The sequence below is a fragment of the Bison bison genome, unplaced genomic scaffold (assembly GCF_000754665.1).
Source record: "Bison bison bison isolate TAMUID 2011002044 unplaced genomic scaffold, Bison_UMD1.0 scf7180017864093, whole genome shotgun sequence".
Classification (NCBI taxonomy): domain Eukaryota; kingdom Metazoa; phylum Chordata; class Mammalia; order Artiodactyla; family Bovidae; genus Bison; species Bison bison.
The window spans coordinates 3,212,875-3,239,734 of NW_011494665.1; the positions used below are offsets into that span (position 1 = coordinate 3,212,875).

At 47.7% G+C, this 26,860-nt stretch overlaps 3 protein-coding genes across 11 annotated transcripts; 1 reads left to right on the top strand and 2 right to left on the bottom strand.

The window, feature by feature from the left end:
* Positions 1-3,330: 3,330 nt before the first annotated feature.
* CHTOP (chromatin target of PRMT1) lies at positions 3,331-12,836 on the bottom strand. Of its 6 annotated transcripts, none has more exons than XM_010838401.1 (7): positions 12,535-12,834; positions 11,321-11,402; positions 9,856-10,009; positions 9,159-9,242; positions 7,171-7,354; positions 6,212-6,349; positions 3,331-4,563 (listed from the first exon to the last, which is right to left on the bottom strand). In XM_010838401.1, exons 2-7 carry the CDS (start codon positions 11,383-11,385, stop codon positions 4,358-4,360), a joined length of 831 nt encoding a protein of 276 aa, XP_010836703.1. In that variant the 5' UTR covers positions 11,386-11,402; positions 12,535-12,834; the 3' UTR covers positions 3,331-4,357. The 6 variants fall into 6 exon arrangements, with proteins under 6 accessions (XP_010836703.1, XP_010836702.1, XP_010836705.1 ...); XM_010838400.1 differs by having other exon boundaries at positions 7,171-7,357; XM_010838403.1 differs by lacking the exon at positions 9,159-9,242.
* Positions 12,837-14,039: 1,203 nt separating this feature from the next.
* On the bottom strand, positions 14,040-17,833 carry S100A1 (S100 calcium binding protein A1). Of its 3 annotated transcripts, none has more exons than XM_010838406.1 (3): positions 17,562-17,833; positions 15,521-15,673; positions 14,040-14,345 (listed from the first exon to the last, which is right to left on the bottom strand). In XM_010838406.1, the coding sequence occupies exons 2-3, from the start codon at positions 15,659-15,661 to the stop codon at positions 14,202-14,204; spliced, it is 285 nt and encodes a 94-aa protein (XP_010836708.1). In that variant the 5' UTR covers positions 15,662-15,673; positions 17,562-17,833; the 3' UTR covers positions 14,040-14,201. The 3 variants fall into 3 exon arrangements, with proteins under 3 accessions (XP_010836708.1, XP_010836709.1, XP_010836710.1); XM_010838407.1 differs by having other exon boundaries at positions 14,041-14,345; positions 15,521-15,684; positions 17,562-17,671; XM_010838408.1 differs by having other exon boundaries at positions 14,041-14,345; positions 15,521-15,721; positions 17,562-17,671.
* Positions 17,834-18,816: 983 nt separating this feature from the next.
* Positions 18,817-25,572, top strand: S100A13 (S100 calcium binding protein A13). Of its 2 annotated transcripts, none has more exons than XM_010838410.1 (3): positions 18,817-18,910; positions 19,851-20,044; positions 25,342-25,572. In XM_010838410.1, the coding sequence occupies exons 2-3, from the start codon at positions 19,892-19,894 to the stop codon at positions 25,483-25,485; spliced, it is 297 nt and encodes a 98-aa protein (XP_010836712.1). In that variant the 5' UTR covers positions 18,817-18,910; positions 19,851-19,891; the 3' UTR covers positions 25,486-25,572. The 2 variants fall into 2 exon arrangements, with proteins under 2 accessions (XP_010836712.1, XP_010836711.1); XM_010838409.1 differs by lacking the exon at positions 18,817-18,910 and adding an exon at positions 19,144-19,688.
* Positions 25,573-26,860: the final 1,288 nt, after the last annotated feature.

The following is a 26,860-nucleotide window of genomic DNA, read 5'->3' on the forward strand; positions in this document are numbered from 1 at the left end:
GGGCGGGGATCATCCTGCCTGGGTGAGTCACTAGAATGGGTATGGTGAGATCAGAAAGCCCTTTTAGGCAAGAGTGTAGGCCATCCAGCGGCCCCTCAACACCTCTCCCCTTGGCGCTACCAACTAAAAGTTAGAAGCAGAACATGAGTTTGGAGATGTGGAGATTTCCTAATTAAGAAGCTAGAGGTGTTGCCCGGAGAAGGTCCAGGATTAGAAAGATGATATACCCCTATTGTGACACCTGTCTATATGTGAGTGTTTGGGGGGAACGAGAGGGAGCAGGTGGTAGGTTCTTAAAAGTCCCTAGGGAACTGGAAGATTGGGTGCCCTTGGCCTTCTTCACATTGCCTGGAGAATCAGTGGGAGAGGTAGTGGGAGGCCTGGGGTTGCAGTGGGATGGACAGGAGAGGGGACACAGAGGCCAGGCCAGGCCAGACAAGGTCTCCTCCCAGGTCCCAGCCTCTCTGGGCCCCATGCCTCCTTCTAGGAGCCTCCCACCAGGCCTGCCCCACTTACAGTGCTGGTCTGGGTGCTGGTCACTGCTGATAGGTGAGTACTGTTGCCCAAAGCTCGGCCTCTCTGTACACTGGTGCCAGTGAATCAAATCCCAGTGTCTTGGGTGAAGCAGAAAACGATAGCTTTCTTGCTTTGCCAGGCAAAGGGGACCAGTGGGCTTCTGTGTCTCCCCTCCAGAGAACTTGATGAGGGGTTTAATAACTGGTTCAAAGGTAAGGTCCCTGACAAGATCAGACTGTGTGTAGGGCTTGTACTCTCAGGTGGCTGGTCTACTAATCTTGAGCTTTTCTGGTCCCTTTAATCTTGTGTATACTCAGTCAGGCTCAGTCTCTTTTGTGACCCCATGGACTGTAGTCTGCTAGGCTCTTTCTATCCATTGGATTATCCCGGCAAGAATACTGGAGTCGGTTGCTGTGTCCTCCTCCAGATCTTCCTGACCCAGGGATTGAACTCGAGTCTCCTGCATTGGCAGGTGGATCCTTTACCACTGAGCCACCTGGGAAGCCCCTCTCCCCTCAACTTTAATTATGACTCAGGTGATTTCTTGGCTGTTCCTCCCTTCATTATTAACAACTGTTCGAATATGCCCTTTGGAATGCAAGGGAGGTCATGGAGTCTTGCCTATTAAATGGGCAGAAATGCCTCCATGCCTGGGAGCCCCACAGGCCGCTGCTCAGTTTCAGTACACCTGATGAGGCTCCAGGGTCCTGGGGACAGGAGAAAGGGGCTGCCACTTGGGCTGATGGGGGCTGGAGCCCTTCCTCTGCCAGCCCCTCTTGCCTGGACACTTAGTTCTTCCCAGGGTATGAGGCCAAGGGGAGTGGGTACCTGTGGTGAAGGTTGGCTTGGGCAGCAGCACTTCCATTGGCTTTAGCTCAGGCATGGGGTCATATGAGGGAACTAGTGAGACAGCAAGAGCAGGCCAGGAAGAGGAGTATGTCTCATTCCTTCTCCTCAGTGGTTGCTCAGGTCACCCCTGACTCCTCTGTGACAGGAATCCCAGACATCAGATAACTGCTGAGGATGTGGCTGGTCCAGGTTCAGACCAGCTTTTTTTTTGACTAACCCATCTGTTTCCTAGACTCCATGGTCTTCCTCCCTTTAGCCCATTTTCATATTCCACCATTCTGTGTAAATCACCCCATGGCACTCTCTGGCTTAAATTCAATGACTTCCCATCACCCAAATTACAAAGCCAAAGGTATTTAGCAAGACAATTATGCTCCAGGCTACTCAATCTGGTCAGTTGTGTCTCCCACCCTACTATGAAGAACTGCTGAATGCCTTCCCGGGCATACATCTGAGACCTCTGTACCTTTTTTTATTGTTCTCTCCTTCAAATATTCTTCCCCCTTCTCTGTAAAACTTTCTCTTGAGTTTAATGATCCATCATCAGTCTCTTCTCTGTACTCTCAGTGCCTAACAAATGATGTGTTCGTGTCTGTTAAGTCCTTGGCAGATGGTGGATGAATGAGTAAAAGGCTGACCCAGGAGCTAGGCTGACTCCACCTAGGCACTCATTAAGACGGAGTTTGGCACAAGTGGGAATAGGTCTCAAGGAGATTTGGAACTGCAGCGAGCAACAGGTGGGATTGCAGGGCCCATGACTGGCAGGGAAGCTCCTTTACTCACACTGGACATTCTTTCAAGGTAGGAGGAGAAAAAAGGGGGAGTGGTTAGAGGGATACAGAAGAGAAGGGGGCTTAAGCTACAGTGGTCACCTCATTGCCCAGCTTCACTGCGATCCACAGAGCAACCCCTCACCCCCAGGATGCCCCAGTGCCTCTTTCACCCCTTTTCTTACAGAAGATCTCAGTGGCTTACAGATGGGACCAAAGATACCAACTTAAAAATATCCTGAAGAACACATGCATGTTAGTCATCTTCTGCTAAGTTCAAAGTATTTGGGAAGGACAGTGGTAATGGACCTCAGAAATTCGGTCATACCAAACTGTGTGGCTGAAGAGGGTAAAGGGACCCACTCACCTTGCAGCTCCCGCCCTTTCTCCCAAGCATGTCCAGGAAGCCCTGGAAGTGAAGATCTCAAGGTGTAGCCTGCCCACTGCCAATCAGTACCTCTGCAACAAAAGTCTTGGGGGTCTACTCGGAGTCAGAGTTCTAAGGAGCTATCTTTAAGATTAGCCTTGCCCACACAAACATATCTTTTACTCTTTACAATGTAAAGGTTATCAACGTATGTCTGGGCTGAAGACCTCCAGTCCCACGTTCCATTTAGTTGTAATATAGGAACTTCAAAACTGGGTCAGGTTGGTTATGTCAACATGACTCTCCCAACCCCATATGGTCTTTTCAAACTCCCCCATCTACCACTAGACTACTTGCTTCCCCATCTAGAGGTTAAATAGGTGAGGTCATATAGAAGGGATTCAAATTCAGGTCTTCCCAACCAAAATTTGCTTCCCAGTCTGCAACAACACACACAGTTTAGGGTACTAAGTAGCTCAATGTAACTGGTTTGATTGGAGGTGGTTAGTTTCTTCTTTTCCCTTAAACAGCACTGGGGAAAAGGGAAACCAGTCCTGGGAGTACCAGGTATTGCCTTCTGAGACTTTAATGCTTTTGAGCTTTCTATGCACCAAATGAGTTAGTACTTTACTTTGTACGGTTAATCTTGCCTTGGGGATTATTCAAAAGAGGGAAAATTGTTCACTTTCTGCCCCAAACTCACAACCTCCCCACCCTGAATTATAATACAACCATGAAGGACTCACAACTCTACAGGGGTAGAGTTGAAATATTGTTATAGTGGCCATAGCATTTCAAATAGCCCAACAAATAAAGAGAAAGTCCTGGCTGGATTTGAGAGAACAATTTCTTGTTATCATGAGCCAGAAACAAAAGATTCTACTGAAACTGAATAGTTGACAGACTATGGTTGAACTTTAACCTTCGTGGGGAGTTGAGAAGAGGGTCAACAAATGGAGAAGCCCAAGATTGGTCTGGGGTAAACAGAAGGACAACAGCACTTTAGCAAGGTTATCTTCTGACCCCTCCCACCAGGTATCTGTCATCGATTTTCAGCCCTTTCCCTTCTGAGGCATCTGCCAAACCAAAAGGCTTTCTCCTCTTTTGTAGGATGTTAAGCCAACCCCAAAACATCCCTTAGAGCATGATGCAAAACCAAGAGGGCAGGTTTATAAATCTCATTCCTGGGTAGAAAGTGCACATATCCAACCCAGCACAATGGTTAAGTGGTACAAACGTACACGGTAATAACTTTAATTAAATCAGAGCTGCTAGCACGATTAACGTGTTTGGTAGCCCTGTAGCTATGTCAATGTTCCCAATTTACTAAAACATCAATGTGGCAGAATGCATTTATGAGCTCCAGATTTTCTGAACACTTTAGAGGCTGTTAAAAATAATGTAAAACAGAATTCTCTCTCAGAAACTTAGACATTAAGGTGGAACGCTGGTGGGCTCTTTTTGGGACTTTTTCACGGGGGCACCAAAATGAACAGAGGAAATGTTAGACTGTCAAAGCATATGACAGATGAGGGGAGGCAGATGGGGGAAGAGGGTGTACTAGCCACAAGGCCAACACATTCATGTTCAAAGAAAAGTCTGGGTGAAGGAAACCCCTCCCCCCCAAATAACAAAACAAAACCAAACCCCAGTCAGAGGGGAAAAAAAGGGTTTCATACAACATAGTATCAAAAAGTAAAAGGAACACACTAGATGCACAAACTGGTGGCAAGTCAGTCCAGAGCCTATTATGATAGGTCCTTTCAGTATCAGTCAGCTTTCTTCCCATCTGTTATCCTAAGTTATTTACAGATGTGTGACTTGAACAAGAGTCTTCCAGGAGGGTGGGCAGGCTTCAGTCATTGGTTTCGGGATCTGTCTGAGCCATGTAGGCATCCAACTCAGCATCCAGGTGTCCTTTTGTTTTCGACATGTACGCATCCAACTGGTTGTCCAGCTGCTCCTTGGTCAGTACAGGGCGAGCAAGGGCACCTCTCCCTCGTCCACGGCCTCGGCCTCTGCCTCCAAAGCCCCCTCTTCCCCGACCTATCATACCCCGACCTGGCCCAAAGGAAAAAGAAGAGAACAGTTACAAGTATGTTTAATGGGTACAATGGTAAATGCCCCTCAGAGCAGCGGGGCCTAGCTGAGAAAGGCTGAAGGGCAGGGCAAAGAGGAGAAATCTGGAAAAACAGAAAACACACTGGGTAGAAAGCAACACATGGAAAGCACACATAATGAATCCCTTATTACATGCTCATCTCTAAATGCTAATTTTTTAAATTCTATCAAAGGGAAAATAACTGATAATTAAAAATTTCTTAATCTCAAAATGGAGAAACTAAAAAATTTGAGACTCACTCTATGTTTATAATTAAAATGCAAATACATTATAGATAACTCCATTTAGTAAGATAGGGAGGAAGTAACAAGGGCACAGAGAAACAGGGATGTGAAGCTAGACAGTTTTCAAATTAAACTTTATTGGCGATCCTTCAGAAAAATTAGCTCATCTCTCCTCAAATTTATCAAACCTAAGGAGCTGGCTGATCCTATGTCAGGAGACTGAGGAGTTATTCTGACATAGGAACAATTAAAGGAGTTGGGAAAAAACACTTGGACTAGTTCCAGCCATTTGGATCTCCTGATTCTATTCACATTGTAACAATTACGGTTATCTGAGAGGTGGTTTCAATTCACTTAACAAAACATACCCAGCTTTCTGAAAAGCTACTTTAGACTCCTCCCCACAAAATCCTTGTGATGTCTCTCTCAGAAACCAAGTCAAGATAATTTGAACATGCTATTTCATCCTGAAACCCAAACTAGCTTGCACTTCACTCAATAAGCCAAGCAACATATAATGTGAGAGAAGAAAATAAGCCCTCAAGTTATCAAATGTCCTTTCTCAACAGTTATTATCCCCTGGCTACTTCAAGGTCATAAATTATGGAAGACCCACCACACACTTTAAAAGGACCAAAGCAAATATACACAGGGGCTACAAGAATGTATGTATTTTTTTCCTGGACAGGTGTTGTTGGTAGTTTTCCACTAAGCTCTAAGCCAGAAAACTCCCATGAGATTTGGTATTAACAACAGCAACACCATTAAAAATTCTTTTCCAATCTGGGCCATGAAGTCACAAGACAAGTATCACTAAGTCTGAAGGTAAGATTATCAACAAGAGTCAGTTAATTAACTGACACAATACCATCTTGCTTTTTCTCCTGTGATGGAAAAATCTCTGGTTTTGCAGAGACACAAACTCAGTCAATACCTATCTCCAAGTCTACCGTCTTTTTAACTCTGCTTTACTTTTGTTCATCCCCCTCTTCTCTATTATTAGACTCAAAGTGGGGTTTTGAGCTACGAGGTGGATTGTGTGGTGGTGGGGTAGGGACAAAAAAAGATAAAACCCTTAACTGACCATCTTGTCATTTTAATAATACACTTTAAATTTGCAAGAGCCTGAAAGAAGACTGCATATAATCTGGCTCTGTAACACATACCTCACTGTTCTTGGAAAAACCATGACAGACTTTCACACTACCAGCATGTGTATTTAGAATATAAGCCAGTTTCATAAAACAAACAAGACAAACAAATAAGCCTGCCTATGACTTGAAGCTGTGCAGAAAGGTGGCTCTGAGTTTTGAAGGGAGAGAAATAAGGGGAAGCTAGTCTCTGAAGTTGGTAGCTGACTAACCTCTACCACCGATTCCGCCACGACCCATAGCTCCACGCCCTAGGCCCCCTCTCCCAGGACCTCCACGACCTCGAACACCACCTCTTCTTAAGCCCATTCGGGGAGCTACGGCTCGTCCACCTCGGAGCAGGTTTTGACCTTGGAGAGGAGGCATACAATGTATATGCAGGTAAATCCAAGAGAGACAAAGTAGATTCTAACCAAAGGAAGGCGGTGAGGGTTAAATGAGAGTTAATTCAGTTAATTTTTAGGTTGGGTGGGGCAAGCTGCACACTGAGTATGAACAGATTAAGCTGCTCTTTATTCAATCAATTAAACAAGTCTGACCACAAATCCATTTTTGGAAGAAGTTGGCAGTTAAATAAATTAGTAAGTATACACATTAATAAGTATATATTGAATAATCACAGATAGGTGCCTAGCATCATGATAGATTTAAAAATAAATGATATGATTCCTGCTCTTAGCATATTTTTGCAGGGGACAAGAACTATACAGGGAACAGTATAACAGTGCCCAAAATGTTACATATATTTAAGAGCTATGGGTCAACTTGTCCTTTTTTTCCAGGTGTAACAGTGTTTCACTAGAACAGAACCAGGAACAGATGATTAGTTAAGATATAGGCCAAAAGACCCAGAAATTTCTTAATTTGACTTATTTCTAGAACTTGAACGTGCTCTGATTCAAGCAGCAGCAGGGTGTTTTAAGATGGAATGGAGATGACATGAATTACCTGTTGTTACGCAGGTCATAGCCTCTCACCATTGCACATTATCAGAAAAGGAATGGTATCGATAAAAGACATGCAGCACTATTAAAAATACGTGATTTCAAAAGTTATTAATTATATTAATATAAATTCAGGCTTAAAGATGTTAAACAAATGTGTCCATAGCAGCCCAAGAGAAAAGGGAAGGGGATGGGTCCCGAACAATTGTCAGGTACACAGCACTGACCTCGGAGCGACATCCCGCCCCTAAGCAGGGTTCTTGTGGCACGTCCCCCACGAAGTCCTCCTCTGGGCAAGCCTCTCTGGATAATGGGCAGGCCTCTTCCTCCGATTGCTCCCCTGGCCAAGGCCCCTATGGGTCGGCCTAACCGTGCCTGGATGTTACTCTTACCCAGGCGCTGCTTTAAGCTCTTCTGGAAGAAAAGGTGTTAGGGAATTGAGATCAAAAAAGCAATCCAATGGGATTTAGCAACTAAAAGTGCAGAGAAAAAGAAGCGAGATGTCTGTGTGGTGGGAAATAAACCTGCACTTGCTGTCAAGGATCCCAAACCAGAAGCAAGCCTTTGCCTCAGAACACAGTGTAAGAGAAGCAGAATTTTGATCCAGAGCTTCTAAGAAGCTTGAGTATGGTTCCAGGAAATTGGCATCACCACAAATTATCTCACTAGTTTGGCTACAGAAGTCATATACCACTACTTGGAATGCAAGTTTTAATAAGAACACTATATTTCAAATCGTGGATTCTGCTGATTTTGAACCACCAGTTGACAATGATATGACTTGATTCATACCTGCCCAAGGACTACCACTCTCTTCAAAGGCTTACTCAAACACCATAGGAAGTTCATCACACTCTGGGCAAAATTTAAATTATAAGTTCATTTGAATTCTTGTGACATAAGAACAAGTTTGATTTCTCAGTCAAAGAGGCCAGTGTGTCCATTTTTCCTCTGAGTATCTATCTCCAGACGGTCCACTTTTTACCTTAAGATGTAAATAAACACAAAAAAGTCAAATCTCCTTTCCTTACATATTTTCAATAGTGATAATTCCATGTCTACCTTTGCAAACAGCTCCATTAAGTCAGTATAATGACCTTTAATTTATAATAAACATATAACTCAAATATATGTCCATAAAAAACCAGCCAAACCTGCATTAGAATTGAGCTATAATCATAAAACTCAGGGTCACATGTGAGAACAAGGATATACCATACAGATTTTTCAATATATCTGTCCCTCAAAGAGAAACCATGAAAACAAGATCTCAGACAATTAAATTCCTTCAAAGGAATGGATGACTGTGTCGCCTTGAACACCAAAGCCCTAGCAAACCTGTTCTCCTAAAAACACTAAGTCAATATGAATGAAAATAAATTATGTATCCTCAGGCTTCACATACAAGTTACTACAAATGATTTTCTCTGCAACCATATGCTGTGAATTATTATTAGCATGAGATTACAAACTGCTTATCAGAGGGATAGGCTCTGAATGACACGAGGTCAAGACTTCATTCTACAAGTCTGTTGTGCTCGGTCATTCCAAGTATATCCTCTCAAGATCTGTGCTTTAAGGGGAGACTATATAGTACTTAGAAGTTCTTCTCCCTTCCCAGTCCTGCCTTGCCACCAACCCTATTCTCTACCTTAACAAGAAGCTCAAGTACGTCAGCTATGCCATCTAGTTTCCACTCTAGAGCTGTGCTTGCTATAGGCTAAGGTATCCACTAGCCACACGTGGCTATTACACACAAAAAAACTTAAAAAAGTAAAATAAAAAATTTAAGCCCCTCAATCACACTAGTCATATTTTCAGTGCTCAACAGTCACGTGGCTAATGGCTACTGTACTGGAGAGCACAGATATAGATAGAGCATTTCCATCATCACAGCAAGTTCTATGGGACACCACTGCTCTAGAGGCTACTTTCTGCACAGATTATATTTAAAGCTTGTTAAAATGTCCTTTGGAATAATATGTCAGACTTGTCTTCAGCAATTTTTAATATTTACTCTTAGAAAACAGTGGTGCCTTTTACTGCTTTCCTGAGTCAGGGATGAATGCAGCCACTCCAAGGCTTAAGGTAGCTGAAGCAGAAGGCCTTGTTTATTTTTGGTCAATGAGCCCAGTGGTTCAGGATGGGGGTGGGAGTTATATTTAACTGCTGATTTTATGCACAGCCATGCAGTGCTTCCAGTTAAAGTCCTTACAGTTGCATGGCACCGCCCTCCAGACGCCCAGCCACAGCTTGGACATATCCTTCCACAGCCACTGTCCGGACTTGCATAAAAAGTCTATGAATAATAAAGAGCAGGTTTTATTTCAGATCTGAATAGGATTATTTCTTAATGGAAATTTGAAAGTGAACCCACTAACTCTTAAATTACTCAGTGCTGTAGTTCTATTTTACTGACAAGACTTTAGGTGCTGTGGAGATGAGGGTCACCCTACTCTTTCCACTGTTTAGCACTGAAAACCTTTGACTAAGAGGCCTTTCAGATTCCCTGTACTAGGGAAGCAAGAATAAAGTCATTTCCCTAATTTGTAAATAATTTAATGGGGAATATAGGACTTTTGAAGATCATCTAAAACAGAAAACTAAAAATTCTTTGTGGAAAAGCCAGTCAATCTATTCTTACGGGCAAAGGATCAGAAAACAAGAGATTAATACTCATTGATAACATAGAAACAGGCCACATTGATGGCAAACTCCCTAAAAGAGAAAAACAACAAAAAGTTACTTATTGGTACCTGCCCAAATGGGAATCCTCTGAGCTTCTCTCTCCTCCAGAGAAGTTCAGCTTTTGCCCTGAGCCACCTCATAATTACCCATCATGTCCTGACAGCCTCAGTGGACTGCCTGACAGAGATCAGCTGCTTCTGGAGCATTATGACCCATGCTCTCACCTGCTTAAGTTTTAATGCTGCCTGGACAGAGGGTCTATTCTCCATCTGCTGGGCCAGTCTTCTGTTTCTGGCACTGGCTAGCTGCTGCTGTTGCTGCATCGAAGCCCGAATATTCACTGGCATCGGCTGTTTGTTCTTCAGCATATTAGTAAAGCTTCAAGGTCGAACAAAATGGATGTTTAAATAAAAGCTATTTACAAAACATTTATTGGCATTTTCATGGCTTGCTAGACCAGGAGCTCCAGATCCCACGAACTTAAAGTGGTACACTTAGATCAATGCTGATGTGGGTTCAAGACTCCTCTGCTTCCACAAACTTGCAAGAATCAGAAACTCAGAAATGCAGCTAAGTGTAGCACATTCAATCAAAAGTGATAACAAGGGCTCAGGTAACGGCTTTTAGAGGTGGAAAGCATGAAAAACACGCAATAAGCAGATATGATGACAAGAGACAGAAGATGTAGTTTCAAAGACGGACAAAGCAAGCCAAAACCTCAGGAGACCTGAGGATGCTATTTTACGGGCAAATATACGGAAGGACAAGAGCACCTTCAAAGCCCATGAAAATGATATACCCACATAAATTATAAGAGCATATCACATTTTCGCATGTATTTGGTCACTTGTAATATGCAAATATAGAGAATCAGAGTAACACACCCTAAGAGATAAAGAGAAGTAAATATGCTTCAGAAAAGACAAACATAAATAAATCATTTAGTGGCTAATACCAGCTTAATAAAGTCACTAGTCAAAGGCACTCAATGAACAAAGCTCTCAGACAGAAAGTGCCTTTAAATACTATAACTTTTTTTTGTATCAAATGATATATTTTTTCTGACTCCAAAGTATAACTTCTGAAAAGGTTAGTTCAATCATCTAAGAGCTTGTGAAGACACTCTTCTATTACTCCTGTCAAGTTAAGTTTAATGGGATGAAAGAGAACACTCAACTGTAAAAGAGTTGAAAACAAAAACAAACTAAAGCAGAGTGGAAAGAAAGTGAAATGGAGCAAAGCAAGTGCCTCTTACAAGGCCCAAGAATGACATTCAAGGGCCTTTGGACATATTCTTAGCTTGCTACCTGCCTCTTACAGGCCAGACACAACACTGCTGGCCTTGGACTGGGCAGCAAGCCTACTGCAGCTAGGGTCATGCTACCGAGCTGCACCACCCCTGTATCAACGTAAAAATATGTGAAGAAAAGGGAGGGTGTGAGGAGTCTTTTTAAAATACATCCCACCAGATAAATATTTCAGATAGCATAATATAAAAATCTACTGATAAGGGGTTTTGAAACAACCGCCCAATTTGTTTTGTGTACCACATACGATGCAACTAAGAACAGAGGTCTGTAGCCTTCTGTTGGTATTTAGTTTAAAACAGACTTTTGTGCATTGGACCCCAGCGCCAATTTAAGTAATGTTTTCTTATGAACGAGCTGAAGTTGCTGTTGGCTGCCTCACCGCTCATTTAGAGACATCTTGGTGGTGCTTTTTAGCACAACTTTCGGCGCGGACTGTGCAGCCATCTTCAAATCCCGAGAATCTACAAAGGACAATGGGCAGAATGAGCAAACCAGAACGGCGACTATCTCATTTCAACAAGACCGAAAGACCCCAAAATGAATGAAAAGGCTTGTATTGATGACTATCAACAATCACACCAAAACTCATTTCAGGTACTGAAACAGAAGCTAGTTACTTCAAACTAATAAACTCCTGGGGCTTCCCAGATGGCGCAGTAGTACAGAATTCGCCTACCAATGCAGGAGACATGGGTTCTATCCCAGGGTATGGAAAATCTCCTGGAGTAGGAAAATAGCAACCCTCTCCAGTATTCTTGCCTGAAAAATTCCATGGACAGAGGAGCCTGGAGGGCTATAGTCTATGGGGTCGCCAAGAGTAGGACACGACTGAACACACACACTTTAAGTTTCAAGGCCGCAGGACAAAAAATATCTGCCCAAGCCTTCAAAATGGCAGACCCAAAGCAAGTGTTGTTAAGAGTCTGGTTTTTTACCAACAGCGGTCCTTCTCAACCTTGGCGGCAAGGAGCTTTAAAAAAACAAAACAAAAAGCACTCAGAAGCCTGGGCCCACACCATTTCAAGCACAATCTCTGATGGTGAAGTCTGGGGATGAGCCATTTATAGCAAGGGAAAATACGTCTACCTCGCTGCTTCTCACGTGCAGCTAAAACTCAGAACTACTGATCTAGAGAGATGACACAGGTATACCAATTTCGCAATCACGTTAGGGGCATTAGCAAGGGCCTGGCGACCTGGGGGAGGAAGGGAATAGGAAAGATTTCCTACACGAACATTCCCCTGGGCGTGCGCTCCCAGAGAGCGCGCCACAAAATTTAACCCTAAAGCCGCCATTACTTTCCAACTTTACTTGAAGTCGTGTAATCCTCCTTTCGTCTCAAACCTGTAAGGACCGCCGACGTAGCTCAACTCCCAACGTTCCTTTTTCATCCCTATCAAATTCCGACCTTTTCCATCAATCCCGCGACGAGTTTTCCAGTTCGGGGTCTCCCCCGCCTCCCTCTTCTGGGCTCCGCCCCCTTCGGGGCCTCCGACTCCTCTATTTGCTTCCACATCCCACCAGCCCCTGTTCCGCGTCTGCCGGGCCCCTCCGTTCCCCCAAACTCCTGCCCTCCTCACCACAGACACGTACCGAAGGAAACGGACGCCAGTGCTCCTCCCGGGGCTGCCACCACGGCTGCGGCAGGCGGGCCGGAGGCCGGCCGAACCTGAGTTGACGGTGGAGGGGCTCGGGTTAACTTGGTGGGCGGTTGGTTAGATGTGTTAAGCGGTAGATTGTTAAGTTAGTTCGTTGCTGCTGGCTGGTTGTCCGGTCGGCCGGTCCGCCTGCTCACCCGGCCTGCTCTTTCCTTCCTTTCACTACGCCGCTGCCGTCAACTCCCGCTCGGTGTGGAAAACAAAATGGCCGCCACGCCCAGGGCGGAATGGGACCGGCTAAAATGGCGTCGACGCAGCTACGTCAGACGTCAGATCCGCCGCACCCCTAGAGGGGCGGGAGAACTTGTGCCACGCCTGTGCGGGGATTAGGGCGGAGCCCTAGGGAGAAGGCGGGACTTTAGCAAAGGCCTCGTCCGTATTACACGCAGCGCCCCGCCCAGGGAAGGGCGTGGCCAAATGGTTTTGCTCTTGGGTTTTAAGGGGCTGCAGATGATTAAGTGATTTGCGTCTCTGGGGCTGATTTAATCTCTGTGAAAGAGTGGTCCGTATTTTCTCGCGCGTCCTTCTGCCCCTGAAACTAAGACAGAACAACTAAAATTCTTTAGGCGGATGTGCCTCGATCTTTCTTGCGGACCACTGGGCTCGAGGAGTTTGCACTCGGGTAGTTGCACTCCCCTTATTCACCCCGGGCCCGGGTCAGAGAATTGTAGATTATAGCAAAAGCCCCAACGGAGGCCGGGGGGGCCAGTGGTCAGAGCACACCCCTACTGGGTTCTGCGCCACTCACCACCGTCTGTCCGTATTTCCCTCTTCACTTCCCTCCCCAGCTTGGCCTGAATATTGTTAAATCCTTATTTTGTGGGGCCTTTGCGTCTCCCCTCCCGTTTCCGTGTCCGCTCTCGCCGTTTTCCGTTCGTGTGGATTTTGATGCAGACCTATACGGGATTTTTATTATGCCTTGACACACAATAAAGGGCTCAAATATTTGAAGAATGAGTGAATGAACACATCTTCACCCTTGCCCCCAATATAAGCGCATCAGATCCTTTCATTTTCCTTTTAGCATATATTTGTGAGTTTAATGTTTTGGTATCCTTACTGGGCTTTACCTATGTGACGTTGAGGGTTGTGTGTTGTTAGGCTCACTGCTGTGTCCCCAGCTCCCATACGATGTCTAGCACATGGTAGGTCTTAAGTAAATACTTTGAAGGTTGAAGGGAAATTCTGCCTTTATAGCTGAGACGCTGGTACACGTATTAGCTTCATACATCCTCCACTTCTAGCTGGAACCTTGAATCCCAGCCTTACTGGGCCTTCAGCATTCCTTAAATAGGAAGATGCAACGGTCCCTTGACCTATCTCCAAAAAGATCTCTCCTCAAATAAGGCAAGTTGTGAGTGAGCAGCCTTCATTTCCCCACCCACTCTATACTGTCCACCTATTCTGTGCTGTTACCAAAGGAGACAGACAGCAACGGGCGGCTGGTGAGACAGAAGCCTTTAATGAAAGAGGAGCTGCAGGCCTGGCCCACTATTCTTGCGCCCTTGTTGGTGGGGAGGGAAAAGTAAGGTGAGGGGAAGCAGGGTGAAGGAGCAGGCATGGCAGGGTGGAGGGGACGAGCGCTGCCGCGGGGCTGTCTCCTCAACTGTTCTCCCAGAAGAAGTTGTTGCACGCCACCGTGAGGGCAGCCACCAGCACCACATACTCCTGGAAGTCCACCTCTCCATCTCCATTCTCATCCAGCTCCTTCATCACCTTGTCCACAGCGTCTGCATCCTTCTGGGCCTGTGGAGGGAGGAGATGGAGAGACAGGTATACAGGGAGATGAATAGCACTGAATCAGGGGCATGGGGGGAGGGGTGATTGATTGGGGAGAAAAAGGCAGAGATGAGCAAGAGGAAAACTACTTATAATTATGGGACTCTTGTTTCCTTCCTCAAAACCAACAAAACATTTGTGGCTTCCGGTTGCCTACAGAATTAGCTCCCTAACAAGGCAGAATAATAAAAACAATTACCATATGTTGAGTGCCTACAATGTGACAAATTCTGCACTAGGAGCTTTACAAGCATTCTCATTTAATTCTAGCACAATTAGAATGAAGTGGGTTTCATTATTCCCATTCTAGAGAAGAAACAAATTGACAGTTAGTGGTTAAAGAACATGCCCAAACTCACACAGCTAGAAAGTAATAGCATCAGAATTTGAACCCAGGTCTCATAAAATCTAAAAGCTGATACACTTTCTACTGGTTTCTTTTCTGCATCCTTCAGTTCAATCAAAACTACTGAACATATTCCATCTTCTTTCTCCCATCCTCTTGTTCAGATATTGTGCGTGTGAGGTTGCTTCAGTCGTGTCCAACTTTTTGTGACCCTATGGACTGTAGCCTGTCAGGCTGCTCTGTCCATGGGATTCTCCAGGCAAGAATACTAGAGTGGGTTGCTGTGCCCTTCTCCAGGGGATCTTCCTGACCCAGGGGTGTCTCCTGTGGCTCCTGCATTGGAGCGGATTCTGAGACTGAGCCACCTGGGAACACTTCAGATACTGTACCTCCTCCTAAAATGTGTTTACTTACTCTAATAATCTTCCAGGGGCTTGAGTGCCACCTCTTTGGAGAGGTTCTCCCACTGCAGTTAGGTTAATATTCTCCCATAATCCTTTCTGACACCTCTGTTAAGGCCCTGGGTGCTTCCTGGTGATCAAGGTTTGCTTTCAAGTGTCAGTCTTTTCCTTCTAGGCTGTGTGTTTTGTTATTGATGCGTCTACACATCGCCTAGCCCTTAACAGGTGATCAGTAAATCAGGGCATTTTGACTTGAACCCAGAGGAGTGGGGGGCGGGGGGAGGGGTAGGAGACGGATGGTTGGGCTGAGCTGGGGTGGGGAGATGGCAGAGAGGAGCATACTTTGTTCCCCCATCCCTCCCCAACTCCACCCTGTACCCCCACCCTGTGCTCACATCCAGGAAGCCGGAGAGCTCCGTCTGCAGCAGCTCTTTCAGCTCCTTCTTGCTCAGCTTGTACTTGTCTCCCTCTTTGCCCGAGTGGGCGTGGAACACATTGATGAGAGTCTCCATCGCCGTCTCCAGCTCAGAGCCCATCTCGAAGCTTACCTACCCACGTCCCATCATGGAAGTGAGCTTGGACCATGCTTAGGGTACCTGGGGTTGGGGTAGGGTCCCACAGCTCAAAGAGCCATGAGATCGGATCCCCACCACAATTCATCTTTCCTGAGATTTTACACAAACAGAACTTCTAGACTCATTCTCTGAGCCCTTCAATCCATACCCTAGCCAGAAAGAGTCAGGGCTTTGGGCATGGAGGTGGAGCAGCTGGAGCTGGGCTCACTTTAGAGGCCTAGAGTGGACTCTGCTTGGCTCCTGGCTGCCTGGACAGACACTGAGGTGGGTGGGGCAGGCAGGCGGGGGTGGTCACAGGACCCAGTTTGGCTTCCTCTGGCTCTATTTTTACCCTTGGATTGCCTGCCTAGCACAGCCAAGCTCTGCTATTGGGGATGGTGGGCTGGGCTCCCTTCTATAACCTTGACTCTGTGGCCCACCATAAACAAGGAGTCAGCCTGGAGCCCTTGGTCAGCTTGGTGGAAAGGGTGGCAGTCCGAGTGGATGGTCCAAGATTCATGGGGAGGGAGCCTGAACATGTCACTTTGGCTTCCCTCCATTACCTCTAGTTTGGTTCCTCTTACTTCTCTGCAGAATCAGGCCTTCTACTGGGTAGTAGTGGGAAGGGAAAGAGGAATGTCTGAGCCTTTTCCCTGGAGCCAGGGCTCCCAAGGAAGGGGAGAAGATACCTGCGGGATCTTGTCTCTGCTGTTGGCCGCTCCTGTCCCCAGGCCAACTTGGGTGATATTAGGACAGTGGCAGCAGGGAGGATGGGGCTGGGATGTGTTTGGGGAGATAAAGGCTGAATGCATGAGATCTTCTAAATCCAAGGGGCTGGGAGAGAGGAGGGGAAAAATGGAGGGGTCTGTTGAAGAGAGGGGACTACCAAGGCCTCTTTCCCTTGGCCTTGGGACAGTTGGCCCCTCCACAGCCTCCGGGGGCAGCTCAGGTATCTCAGATCAGGTATCCCCATCCTTCCCCAGGCCTGAGGGGTCAGACAATGGGCTCTGATCAGATGACATCCTAGCTCTTCAATGGAGCCCTTGTATGTGTCACCTGAACTCCGGACATGAGAAGCGGTTGTCACAGAGACCTGGGGGAGATGGAACCCAAGCCGGGGCTGATAGAGGGGATAAGGAGGAAGAGGGAGGGGTGCTCATGGCTCAGTTACCAGCCCCATCCAGGAAGGGCACCTAGAGGGTGCCTGGAGACCTCGAGCAGCCTGGGATTTTGCGTAGGGGCCATTTTGAAAGGACTTTGGCAGGGAGGGGGTAGACAGAAAAACAAAGGGAAAGAACGAGAGGAAAGAGGAGCCGAGGTATGGGACAAGAAAGAGGAGGAGGAGAAAGGGAGGTCATATGAAGGGAGGGTGGGAGTGGGTAGAGTTCCCTAGTGCCCCCTCTTCCTGGTATCACATGGTCCATGCTCTCGGAGGGAACCTGGGCAAGGCTGGGTGGGGTGGCAGATACACAAAGGCTGCTGGTGGGTGGGTGTGCAGAAGGAGCAGTTCCATCTGCTTTCTTATTCTTATGCCACTGGAAGCAAGGCAAGAGCTGGTTCTCCTCCCCAGCACCTGGGAGAGGGAGGGAGCTTTGTGGGGGCTCTTGAGGGCTCTGTGGTAGGAGGGCCGGGTCTCCTGGAAGCTCAGTGGCTGGGATTCCCACTGGCTTCCTCACCCGCCAAGCTCCCAGATTTCCCTCTGACCTTCAGTTGCCTCCCCCCAGCACCTTCCAAACAATGTCTCCCCCAAATCCCAAGCTCCTCTCAGACCCTCAGGGCACATGCTGTGCCATCCGCCTCAGTCTCCTGGAACCCTGCTGAAGCCCCCTCTTCCCCAGGCTGGCCAGGGCAGGGAGCAGGGCAGATGGGGCAGGATACTCACTGTCAGCCTGGGAGCAGGTTCTGGACAGGCAGACGAGGCTGCAAATGTGGCTCCTGGAGCTGTGCAGGAAGACCTGTCTTCAGCTGTCCTTCCCCTGCGACGCCCCCTCCGCACCGGCTCCACCCCTTCACAGACAGACACCCAGTGGGGCGAGGGGCCAGGAGTGGACAGAGGCGCCCTCTGTCTCCTGGGCTGAAACAGGCTGCCCTGTGTCCTCTTCTCCAGCCTTGGATGCCACCCCCACGCAGGGGCCCCAAATGGCAGGGCCCAGGAGGAAGGGAGGTGGGAAAGGTCCTGGGAAGAAGGAACACTGAGAGGCCTTCTGGACTCTTCCTCCCATGCTCCACCCTCCCCTCCCAGTAATAATGGGTGTGAGCAGAGAGGAGGTGTGTGCACCTGACTGAGGGGGCTCATCTTGGAGGGGACTCCTCGGTGAATAATTTAGTCTTGGGAGTCTCCCTGAGGGGTTTCAGCCTGACAACCCCACTGAAGGATTTCAATCCAGGGTCTCCTCTGTGCGGGGCACTCAGCCTGGGTCCCGCTCTGTTTGTCGGGTCTCAGAATGGATCCTCTGTGGAGGTCTTGGGCTGCAGGATCCTTAGTGGGGTCTCATTTTGAGGGGCCCTCTGTGGTGTTTCTTAGATGGGACCTCTCAGTGCTGAGCTCCCCCAGTTGTTTTTCCAATCTGCAGTGCCTTCTCCCAATGGCAATAGGCTGCTGCTGCTGCTAAGTCGCTTCAGTCGTGTCTGACTCTATGCGACCACATAGATGGCAGCCCACCAGGCTCCCCCGTCCCTGGGATTCTCCAGGCAAGAATACTGGAGTGGGTTGCCATTTCCTTCTCCAATGCAGGAAAGTGAAAAGTGAAAGTGAAGTCGCTCAGTCGTGTCTGACTCCCAGAGACCCCATGGACTGCAGCCCACCAGGCTCCTCCATCCATGGGATTTTCCAGGCAAGAGTACTGGAGTGGGGTGCCATTGCCTTCTCTGCAATGGAAATATACATACACCTCATTAGAGAAGGGGGTATGGTGGGCCAGCAGGCTCCCTGTATTGGGAGTGATGGGATCCCAGTATGCCTGATGAGTGGGATCTGGCCAGGCAGCTCCAGGGAGTCCCCTCCCTCACCAAGTGGAGGCAGGTGGGCTGGGTTGTGGGGACCAGAGTTCCTGGTCTGATTGCTGGAGCAGGGGTGGGATGCCGTATGTGTGATTGGGCAGGTCTCCTCTCCACAATCTACGACGGAAATTTGACACCTCCGGGCTTGGGAGGGGCTCTCTCCTCCTTCCTGGAGGTTTATAAACCACAGCCCTGGGGCTCCTGCTTGCTGCACCCCATCTCCTTGCCCCGGTGAGTCTTTCCCTTTAACCCTGGAGGGAGCCTGGGGAGCATTTTTTTCCGCCCTGGGCTCCCAAGTCCCTCCCCTGGACCTGGCTTAGACTGGGATTCAGGAAATGGCTTTGGGAAATGCAGCAACAGTCCTCACAGAGGGGAGGGGGTGGGCTGGAAAAGGGAGGATGAGTGGGCATGGCCCCAGCCGTCACCCCCCGAGTCCCCCCTCCACCACTGCCTCCGGCTGTGAGTGCCAGTACCCAGCCCAGACCGCTGTTTCTGGGAGACGAGAGTAGGGAGGGCTGTGGGGTCTTGAGCTCCACACTCTGCCCAGCTGCCCCCGAGGGGAGATGTGCGTGGGGCGACAGAGAGGCGGGTTCTGTCCAGACCGAGCCAGCCCTGACCACAGCTGGGCATCTGCCAGACCCTGGCTTCTCTGCTGGGAAGAGCGGCCAGTGTGTGTGTGTGGGGGCGGGTGCAGTGCAGGCGGGTGGAGACCCAGGTCCTTGCACAAACAAGCTTTGGAGACAAACAACCCCGTGACCCTTTGAGGCTGGTGAAACTCCAAGAAAGGGTCCTTGGGACTAAACGCCACGAGAGGGGCCACACGAGACTGAGAGGAGTCCAAAGAAAGACCCCAGTCCGAAAGCCTCCTCCCAGATGGAGGGGTCTCCAGACTGAGGGACCAACGCACAGGGGTCCCTGAGACACGGATACAGCAAAAGGATCCCCAGACTGTGAGACCTAGAGAGGAAGGGGTTCCTGGAAGTGAACATTCCTGCCTCCTTACGCTGAGGTACCGTTGCCTGGTCCCTTGCCCCAAGCTCCATCCCCTCATCCTTGTCCCTTTTCTTCTTCCCTGTGAGGCTTCCTCAGGCAGAGACTTGAGGTGGCAGCGCCAGGGCAGGGGCCTCTGGCCTGTCCTGACTCTCCCTTCCTCTCCTTCCCCCTCCGGCAGGCCAGCCCCGTGAGGACATCAGCCCCAGCTGCAGGGTCCTGATGGCAGCCGAGCCACTCACTGAGCTGGAGGCGGCCATTGAGACAGTGGTCACCACCTTCTTCACCTTTGCAGGGCGGGAAGGCAGAAAAGGCAGCCTCAGCGTCAATGAGTTTAAGGAACTGGTCACTCAGCAGTTGCCTCACCTGCTCAAGGTGGGTGGGGGTCTCTGGGCATGCGGTTTTGGGAGCCAGGGACTGAAGGACACTGGGTCCGTGAGGAGATATTGCTGAGCATAAGGTGACCACAGGTGGACTGAGAAGAAGTGTGTGGCAACTGCATGTGTAAATGGTTCTGGCTGTTCTTGCCTGGTGTGTGTGTGACTAGGTAATACTATGAGTGCATGTGTGTTGCTGCAAAGGGCTTTGTGCTCCTGCCAGGCGATGCGGTTGGGTTCTTGTTGGGTCTCTCTGGTTTCATTTTCCCAGCACAGGACTGGACCCAGAGCTGGTTTCGGGAAGATTCATAGGCCGTCAGAGCTGAAAGGAGGCCAAGAGAAAATATGGTCCAAAGTCCTCACTTCACATGTATAGAAACTGAGGCTCAGCTATGGGAAAGGGTTTGTTGAAAATAAAAACACAGCCGAACTCACAGAGTCGCAGAATCTCAAAGCAGGAGGTTCCTGTAAGTGGTTTGTGGTTATTCCCCGCGCTCTCTGGGAATCCCCTCGGTAATGCAACTGACACCATCATTCTTTCTCTCCTACTTACAGGATGGGGTAGGGATTTACGTTTCATCTTCATTGGGTTGGCACATCATCCCAGGCTGTTCAGTTTCATTTACATCCTTTCTGAAAATTCACAGGCACACGAAAGTGTGTGAATATGGATTAAAAAAAAAAATCCCTACAAACTAGTCTCTGAAATGCATAGTCTACCATCTAGAATATCTCCTACATCCTTAAACTTCTCCCTTCCTCTTCTCACAGGAAACATCAGGCTCTCCCCTGAAAATACAGCATTCCCTGTAGCCCTGTCAAATAATGACTGGTTTTTCTTCCAAATCTAATTCCTTCTGGGCCTGGAAATTCAGGTAGTGACCTCTTTGCTTTTCATTGCAACTTCCAAATGATAGTTTCCTCTCCTTCTCCTCCCCCACTCTCCCTCTCCTGTCCCTGCTCTCCCCATCTCTTCTTCTTTTTTTTTTTGGCTGCACCTGTGGCATCTTGTGGGATTTTTTTTTAGTTCCCCTGACCAGGGGTCAAACCCAGGCCCTTGGCAGTGAGAGCACAGAGCCCTAACCACTGCACTGCCAGGAAATTCCATCTTCATCGTGAGATACTCAGCTCCTTGGAAGCTCATATATACGCCTGCCATTCTAATTGTACACCTTATAGCTCTTCAGCTTCTGGCTTACTGTTTTTCTTCTCGTCATTGCCACTGTCAGAATCCACACAGACAACTCATTCCACACCTGGGCCTTTCGATTTCTTCAATTCCTTACTTTCAAAGATTCTGTCTTCCTGTATCTCAGCATTCTTGCCTCTCTGCCCCACTGCCCTGTTCAAGATCTTTACATCTTGTCATTACCAGTGCATCGTCTCCACAATCTCAGTTTCAGGCCTCTCTTCATCGACCACCTCCTGCCATTCCATCCACTCCATCCCTTCACTCCACCATTCTGACTCCACTGGAACCTTCAGTCTCTTGACCTTAATTAACACTTTTCCATCTTCCGTCACCATCCCTCAAGACCTCACTTCCCTTCTTACTCTGCTGGATTCTAAGGCTCACCACTATAATCACTTGCTCAACTCCCCTTGATTCTCTTTGTTTCTGTCCTAGTTATTTGGCAAAATCTCAACCCGAGTTAAATCCGACATTTCAACGCCATTAGCTTGCTGGTGAAACCCACCATTCTGCGGCTGAATTTGGCTGGAGAAAAATATACTTCCACGTTGACTTGTCTTACTTTAAATCTATGACTGTTGGCAATGCCTGGTCATTCTCCATTCCCCTACCTGATTCATTTACCAGCCCTTTCAGATGATTATTTCACAACTTTTCCTTTCTCCTCAACTCCAGGACCTCTTCTCATAATCTCCTTGTCACTGAGAATTTTTCTCACTGAGAAAATAAAAGCCATCAGGAAACTTCTATGTGCTTCCTGCCCCAAAGTTACTAACTGATCAGCGCATTTCCTGCCTGCCTTCATGTTACGGGAATGATCTCTCTCTGCTTTTAAGGCTGGTCCCTCTGCTGGTGGCGCTAAATCCCATCCCTTCTCACCTTCTGAAAGACGTAACTCTCCCAATTCTTCCTCTCTTCTCTTGCATCATCAAAACTTCCCTCTGTAGGGACTTCCCTGGTGGTCCAGTGGTTAAGACTTCCCCTTTCAATGCAGGGGACAAGGGTTCGATCCCTTGTCAGGGAGCTAAGATCCCATATACCTTGTGGCCAAAAAGTCAAAACGTAAAGCAGAAGCAATACTGTAACAAATTTAATAAAGCCTTTTAAAATGGCCCACATAAAAAAAATCTTAAAACTTCCCTCTCTACCGCCCTTGACCCTGTAATTCCCTCCAGCTATGCCTTACACCTCTGCTCCCCTTTGTAGTAAAACTCCTCAAAAGCAGGGAGAGTTATTTATACTTGCCGTCCCTGCTTTTCCTCTCCTGGTTCAGAATGCACATCCCCCAGGGGTCTGCTAGACTTACTCCTCATTTGACTCAGATGGCACGTCCTCAGCGTGGCCCTCCTTCGCCACCGAGCACAGAAATCACCTCCTGTGCCCTGTACCTTTGTTATTGTTGAGTTGCTCAGTCGTGTTGACTCTTTTGTGACCTCATGGACTGTATCCTGCCAGGTTCCTTTGTCCATGGGATTTTCTAGGCAAGAACACTGGAGTGGGTTGCCATTTCCTTCTCCAGGGGAGTCTTCTCGACCCAGGGATTGAACTCTCATCTCCACATCTTCTGCATTGCAGGTGGATTCTTTACTGCTGAGATACCAGGGAAGCCTAAGACATCAGGACTGATATGTGCTTAGTCGCTCAGTCGTGTCTGACTCTTTGCGACCCCATGGACTGTAGCCCACCAGGCTCCTCTGTCCATGGGATTTCCCAGGCAAGAATACTGGAGCAGGTTGCCATTTCCTGCTCCAGGGGATCTTCCCAACCCAGAGATCCAACCTGCATCTCTTGCGTCTCCTGCATTGGCAGGTGGACTCTTTACCACTGTGTCACCTGGGTAGCCCTCTGTCCCCTTTACCCTAGAGCTGTTTTCTTTCAGGACAGTTTCTTCACAACAGCCTCCATTACATAATTTAATTTAATTTATTTTTAAGATATTTATTTACTTATTTGACGGCGCCAAGTCTGAGTTGCAGCATGTGGGATCTCGTTCTCTGACCAGGGATTGAATCCAGGCCTCCTGCATCGCGAGTGTGGAGTCTTAGCTGTTGGACCACCGGGGAAGTTCTTCCATTATATAATTTTATGTTACCAAGAAGTAACATGTAATTTCCTTCCTTTCCATTGGAGGAAACATTCCGATTTTCATAAAGGGGAGGAATCTGCTCACTGCTTTATTTTCAGCACTTAGAGTGGTGTCTCACTCTTAGGTGGTGTTGGTTGGTCGCTCAGTCTTGTCTGACTCTTTGTGACTCTACAGACTGCAGCATGCCAGGCCTCCCTGCCCTTCACTGTCTCCTGGAGCTTGCTCAAACTCATGTTCATTGACTCAGTGATGCCATCCAACCATCTCATCCTCTGTTGTCCGCTTCTCCTCCTGCCCTCAGTCTTATCCATGTTTTCTTCCATATCCTTCAGTTCAGTTTTCTTCACAAAAGCTTAAAATATAGTTCTACATTTTTCCTGAGTGCTTTATTTTATATTTTTACTATTCTCAGTGGAATCTTTCATATTATATTTCCAAAATGGTATTTGTTTTTGAGTATTAATATTATCACCAGATACTTTATCATTTCTAATAGTTTTTTTGGGGGGAAAGAAATACAGAATTGTAGCTAAGAGCATAAGCTCCGAGTTAGACAACCTAGGTTCAAATACAGGGTCTAGTTTGTCATCTGTGGTGAGTACTTTAATCTTTCTGAGCCTTGATTTCTCACCTGTGAACTGGACTCGTACTGTTCTTGTTGGATTGGTCTTGCATTTATTCAGTCAGTATTTATTGAGTGCCTACTACGTTCTGTTCTGACATTGACCTAGGCTTTGGGTTATAGTAGTGACCAAGTCTCCACTCTGTGCCAAACACTTTCCCAGGCATTGGTAACATGGTGGTGGCCAAGATGGACAAGGGCCCTATGTTCCTGGAGCCTTTCATTCTAGCAGATTATGAAGACTGAATGATGTAAAGCATGTAATATGTTCAGCATAATGCTTGGAACAGTCAGAACTATTAAATGCTTACACTTGCTGAAATGTTAGCTTTTATTGCTCTTTTTGGTTTTTCCTAGGTATACAGTTATCTAATTGCTAATATTACAAGGGGTGAATTTACATCCTCTTTCTTAACAATTTTACTTTTTATTTCTCTCTCTTGACTAATTGTATGTTTCCCCTCTCCCTCCCCATGTAACACTTGCAATTGCTTTCCCCTGGCAATGCTTATAGTATTTTACAGTTAAGTGTGACTGTGTCCTTTAAAAAAGTCTGTTGAGCTCTTCTATGAATTAGTTGCGTGCCATCTATAGATCTGGAAAGCCGCCTTAGCCTTCATCCAAACGTTGATTCAAATGTTGGGCATGCGCTGTGCCTGAGGCATCCTTGTCTGGTTTGACATGGATCTGTTGTTCAACAGTCAACTTTTCTGTTGTGGTTATCCATCTGGCAACAAACCCTTTGATCATGGTGGTCCAACTTAGAATATCCTTAGATTTCACAGGTCTGCTGGGAGAGACTTTGCCAAGGACCCCCTAGAAAACCAGATACCTTGTGTCCTTGCCATTCCCCTGATCTACCAGGCTAGTGACCCGGCTGGAAGAATGAGAAGGCATTAGGGTTACACAAGCAGGCAGCAAAGTGCTGTGAATGCCTCCAACTTTCTGTGAGGGAGGAGGGTGGCCTGAGAAGACTCTGAGGGTGGTCAGAGGGAGTCCATGCCTACAAGGGCTCCCCAAGTGTCCTTGGGCTTATCCCAGGGCTGGTGCAGTGATGTGCTGAAACCTCCTGGTACCTGCAGTTGAAGGCCCATTTGTGCATCTCTTCCCCTCTCTGCGTTCAGTGACATCACGTTTATGGTTCACAGTCCCCCATGGTGAGTGTATTTAGGCCACAGCACACACTATAACCAGGTTCCCCACTTCCACCCTTTGCTTCCCCCTGGAGTCGGGCACCAGGGCAGTGCCATGTTGAGGCTGCAGCTTCATCCAGAAGGTGTGAGGGTAGCTCTAGTGCTCTTTGAGGGAAGGGAATAGTGACTGGCAATTCTTCCCTGTCTCCCTGTGTCCAAACAGTCATTTCTAACTCTACTGTTTGCTGTGGTGTCTCCCCAGGATGTGGGCTCCTTAGATGAGAAGATGAAGAGCTTGGATGTGAATCAGGACTCAGAGCTCAAGTTCAGCGAGTACTGGAGGCTGATTGGGGAGCTGGCAAAGGAGATTAGGAAAGAGAAGGCCCTGGAGATCCGGAAGAAGTGATGCCAGCTGGCTGGGATGGGGGCGGGCATGGCATGGCTGGGTTGAACCCCACTCCCCGCAAATAAAGCTTTCTCCTTGAAACACGGATGTTGCTTATTCCAGACCCATCCTGATTTCTTCTCTTGAGACCAGGGGGGTGGGAAAGCTCTGCCCCCACCTGAGGGCAAGTCCAAAAATTATGAGCACCAACATAATTCGTCTTCAAATATTCTGCAGCATCAGGTCTCGAACGGGTAGGTGCTCAGTAATACACGGTTGATGAGTGAATATATGAAAGGTAGACTGAGATCTCTGGGACATGTGAGGGGACTTATATCCCGCCAGCTGCTCTGGGGCTTGGTCTTGGCTTTTACTTTCTTATTCCTGGGGTTTGTGTCCTTGGATGGTAATGATAGCAGTGAACATGTGTTGAGGGCTTGGTCTGTGCCAGGAATGGTGCTGAGCATTTTCTTGCATTAGTTAATTCTCACAGGCTGTTGAGGGAAGTACTATTTTTAAGTCCTGTATCAAAGAAGAGGAAACAGATTTTGGAGAGGTTAAGTCACAAAGACAAGAATAGGTGGAACTGGAACTTCCCCGGTGGAGTGGCCAAGACTCCACGTTCCCAATGTGGAGAAACTGGGTTTCGTCTCTGGTTGGGGAACTAGATCCCATATGCTGTAACTGAAGATCCTGCACAGTGAAGGTCGAAGATCCCTCGTACCACGACTAAGACCCGGTGCAGCCAAAAAAAAAAAAAAAGAATAGATGAAACTGGGTTGAAATTCCAGAGCCTCTGTGATGAATTGGGATCGTCTCTCAATGGGTACACTGGACCGGGTTCTCGTCCTTCTTGGCTGGAGAGGCATGCGGTTTACACTATCTGCCACCAGAGGGAGCAGGGGTGGGGCAACTCAGCAGGTGCTGCCTTCCAGGGCCTGGCACCGCCTTACTGTCAGGAGGCTATCATTTGAGGCCGCTGAGTCCAGAGGAACGTTTAGTCTAAGACAGTCTCCTCATCACACATCATAAAAGGGTCCTAGATTGAGATTTGCCCTGTAAGTACCCCTGGACAGAGAAACCTCAGAGGGAACCCCAGGCTGGAGCTCTGAGGGTCTACTTGAGACATTCCAGAGTGGCTCCCCCAAGACAGATACCCTAAGAGGGATGCCCAGACTGAGATATTAGAGACCTTGGGCTGAGGCACTCTTGGAGAAACACTGCGATTGAAATACCCTCAGAGGGGTCCCCAGATTGAGACCCTTTCAGAAGAATTCTCAGAATAAGACACTTTGGGGACTTCCCTGGTGGTCCAGTGGTTAAGAATCCACCTTCCAATGCAGGGGATGTGGGTTCAACCCCTGGTTGTGGAACTAAGATCCCACATACCTCGGAG

Excerpts from the sequence above, each read along its gene's own strand:
- CHTOP (XM_010838400.1), bottom strand. The coding sequence starts at position 11,385 with ATGGCTGCACAGTCCGCGCCGAAAGTTGTGCTAAAAAGCACCACCAAG. Across the intron at positions 10,010-11,320 it reads AAGATGTCTCTAAATGAGCG|CTTTACTAATATGCTGAAGA; the intron begins GTGAGGCAGCCA and ends TCGACCTTGAAG. Across the intron at positions 7,358-9,158 it reads GAGGGCGGTGCCATGCAACT|AAGAGCTTAAAGCAGCGCCT; the intron begins GTAAGGACTTTA and ends CTTTTCTTCCAG.
- S100A13 (XM_010838410.1), top strand. The coding sequence starts at position 19,892 with ATGGCAGCCGAGCCACTCACTGAGCTGGAGGCGGCCATTGAGACAGTG. Across the intron at positions 20,045-25,341 it reads AGTTGCCTCACCTGCTCAAG|GATGTGGGCTCCTTAGATGA; the intron begins GTGGGTGGGGGT and ends GTGTCTCCCCAG.
- S100A1 (XM_010838406.1), bottom strand. The coding sequence starts at position 15,661 with ATGGGCTCTGAGCTGGAGACGGCGATGGAGACTCTCATCAATGTGTTC. Across the intron at positions 14,346-15,520 it reads AGCTCTCCGGCTTCCTGGAT|GCCCAGAAGGATGCAGACGC; the intron begins GTGAGCACAGGG and ends CTCCCTCCACAG.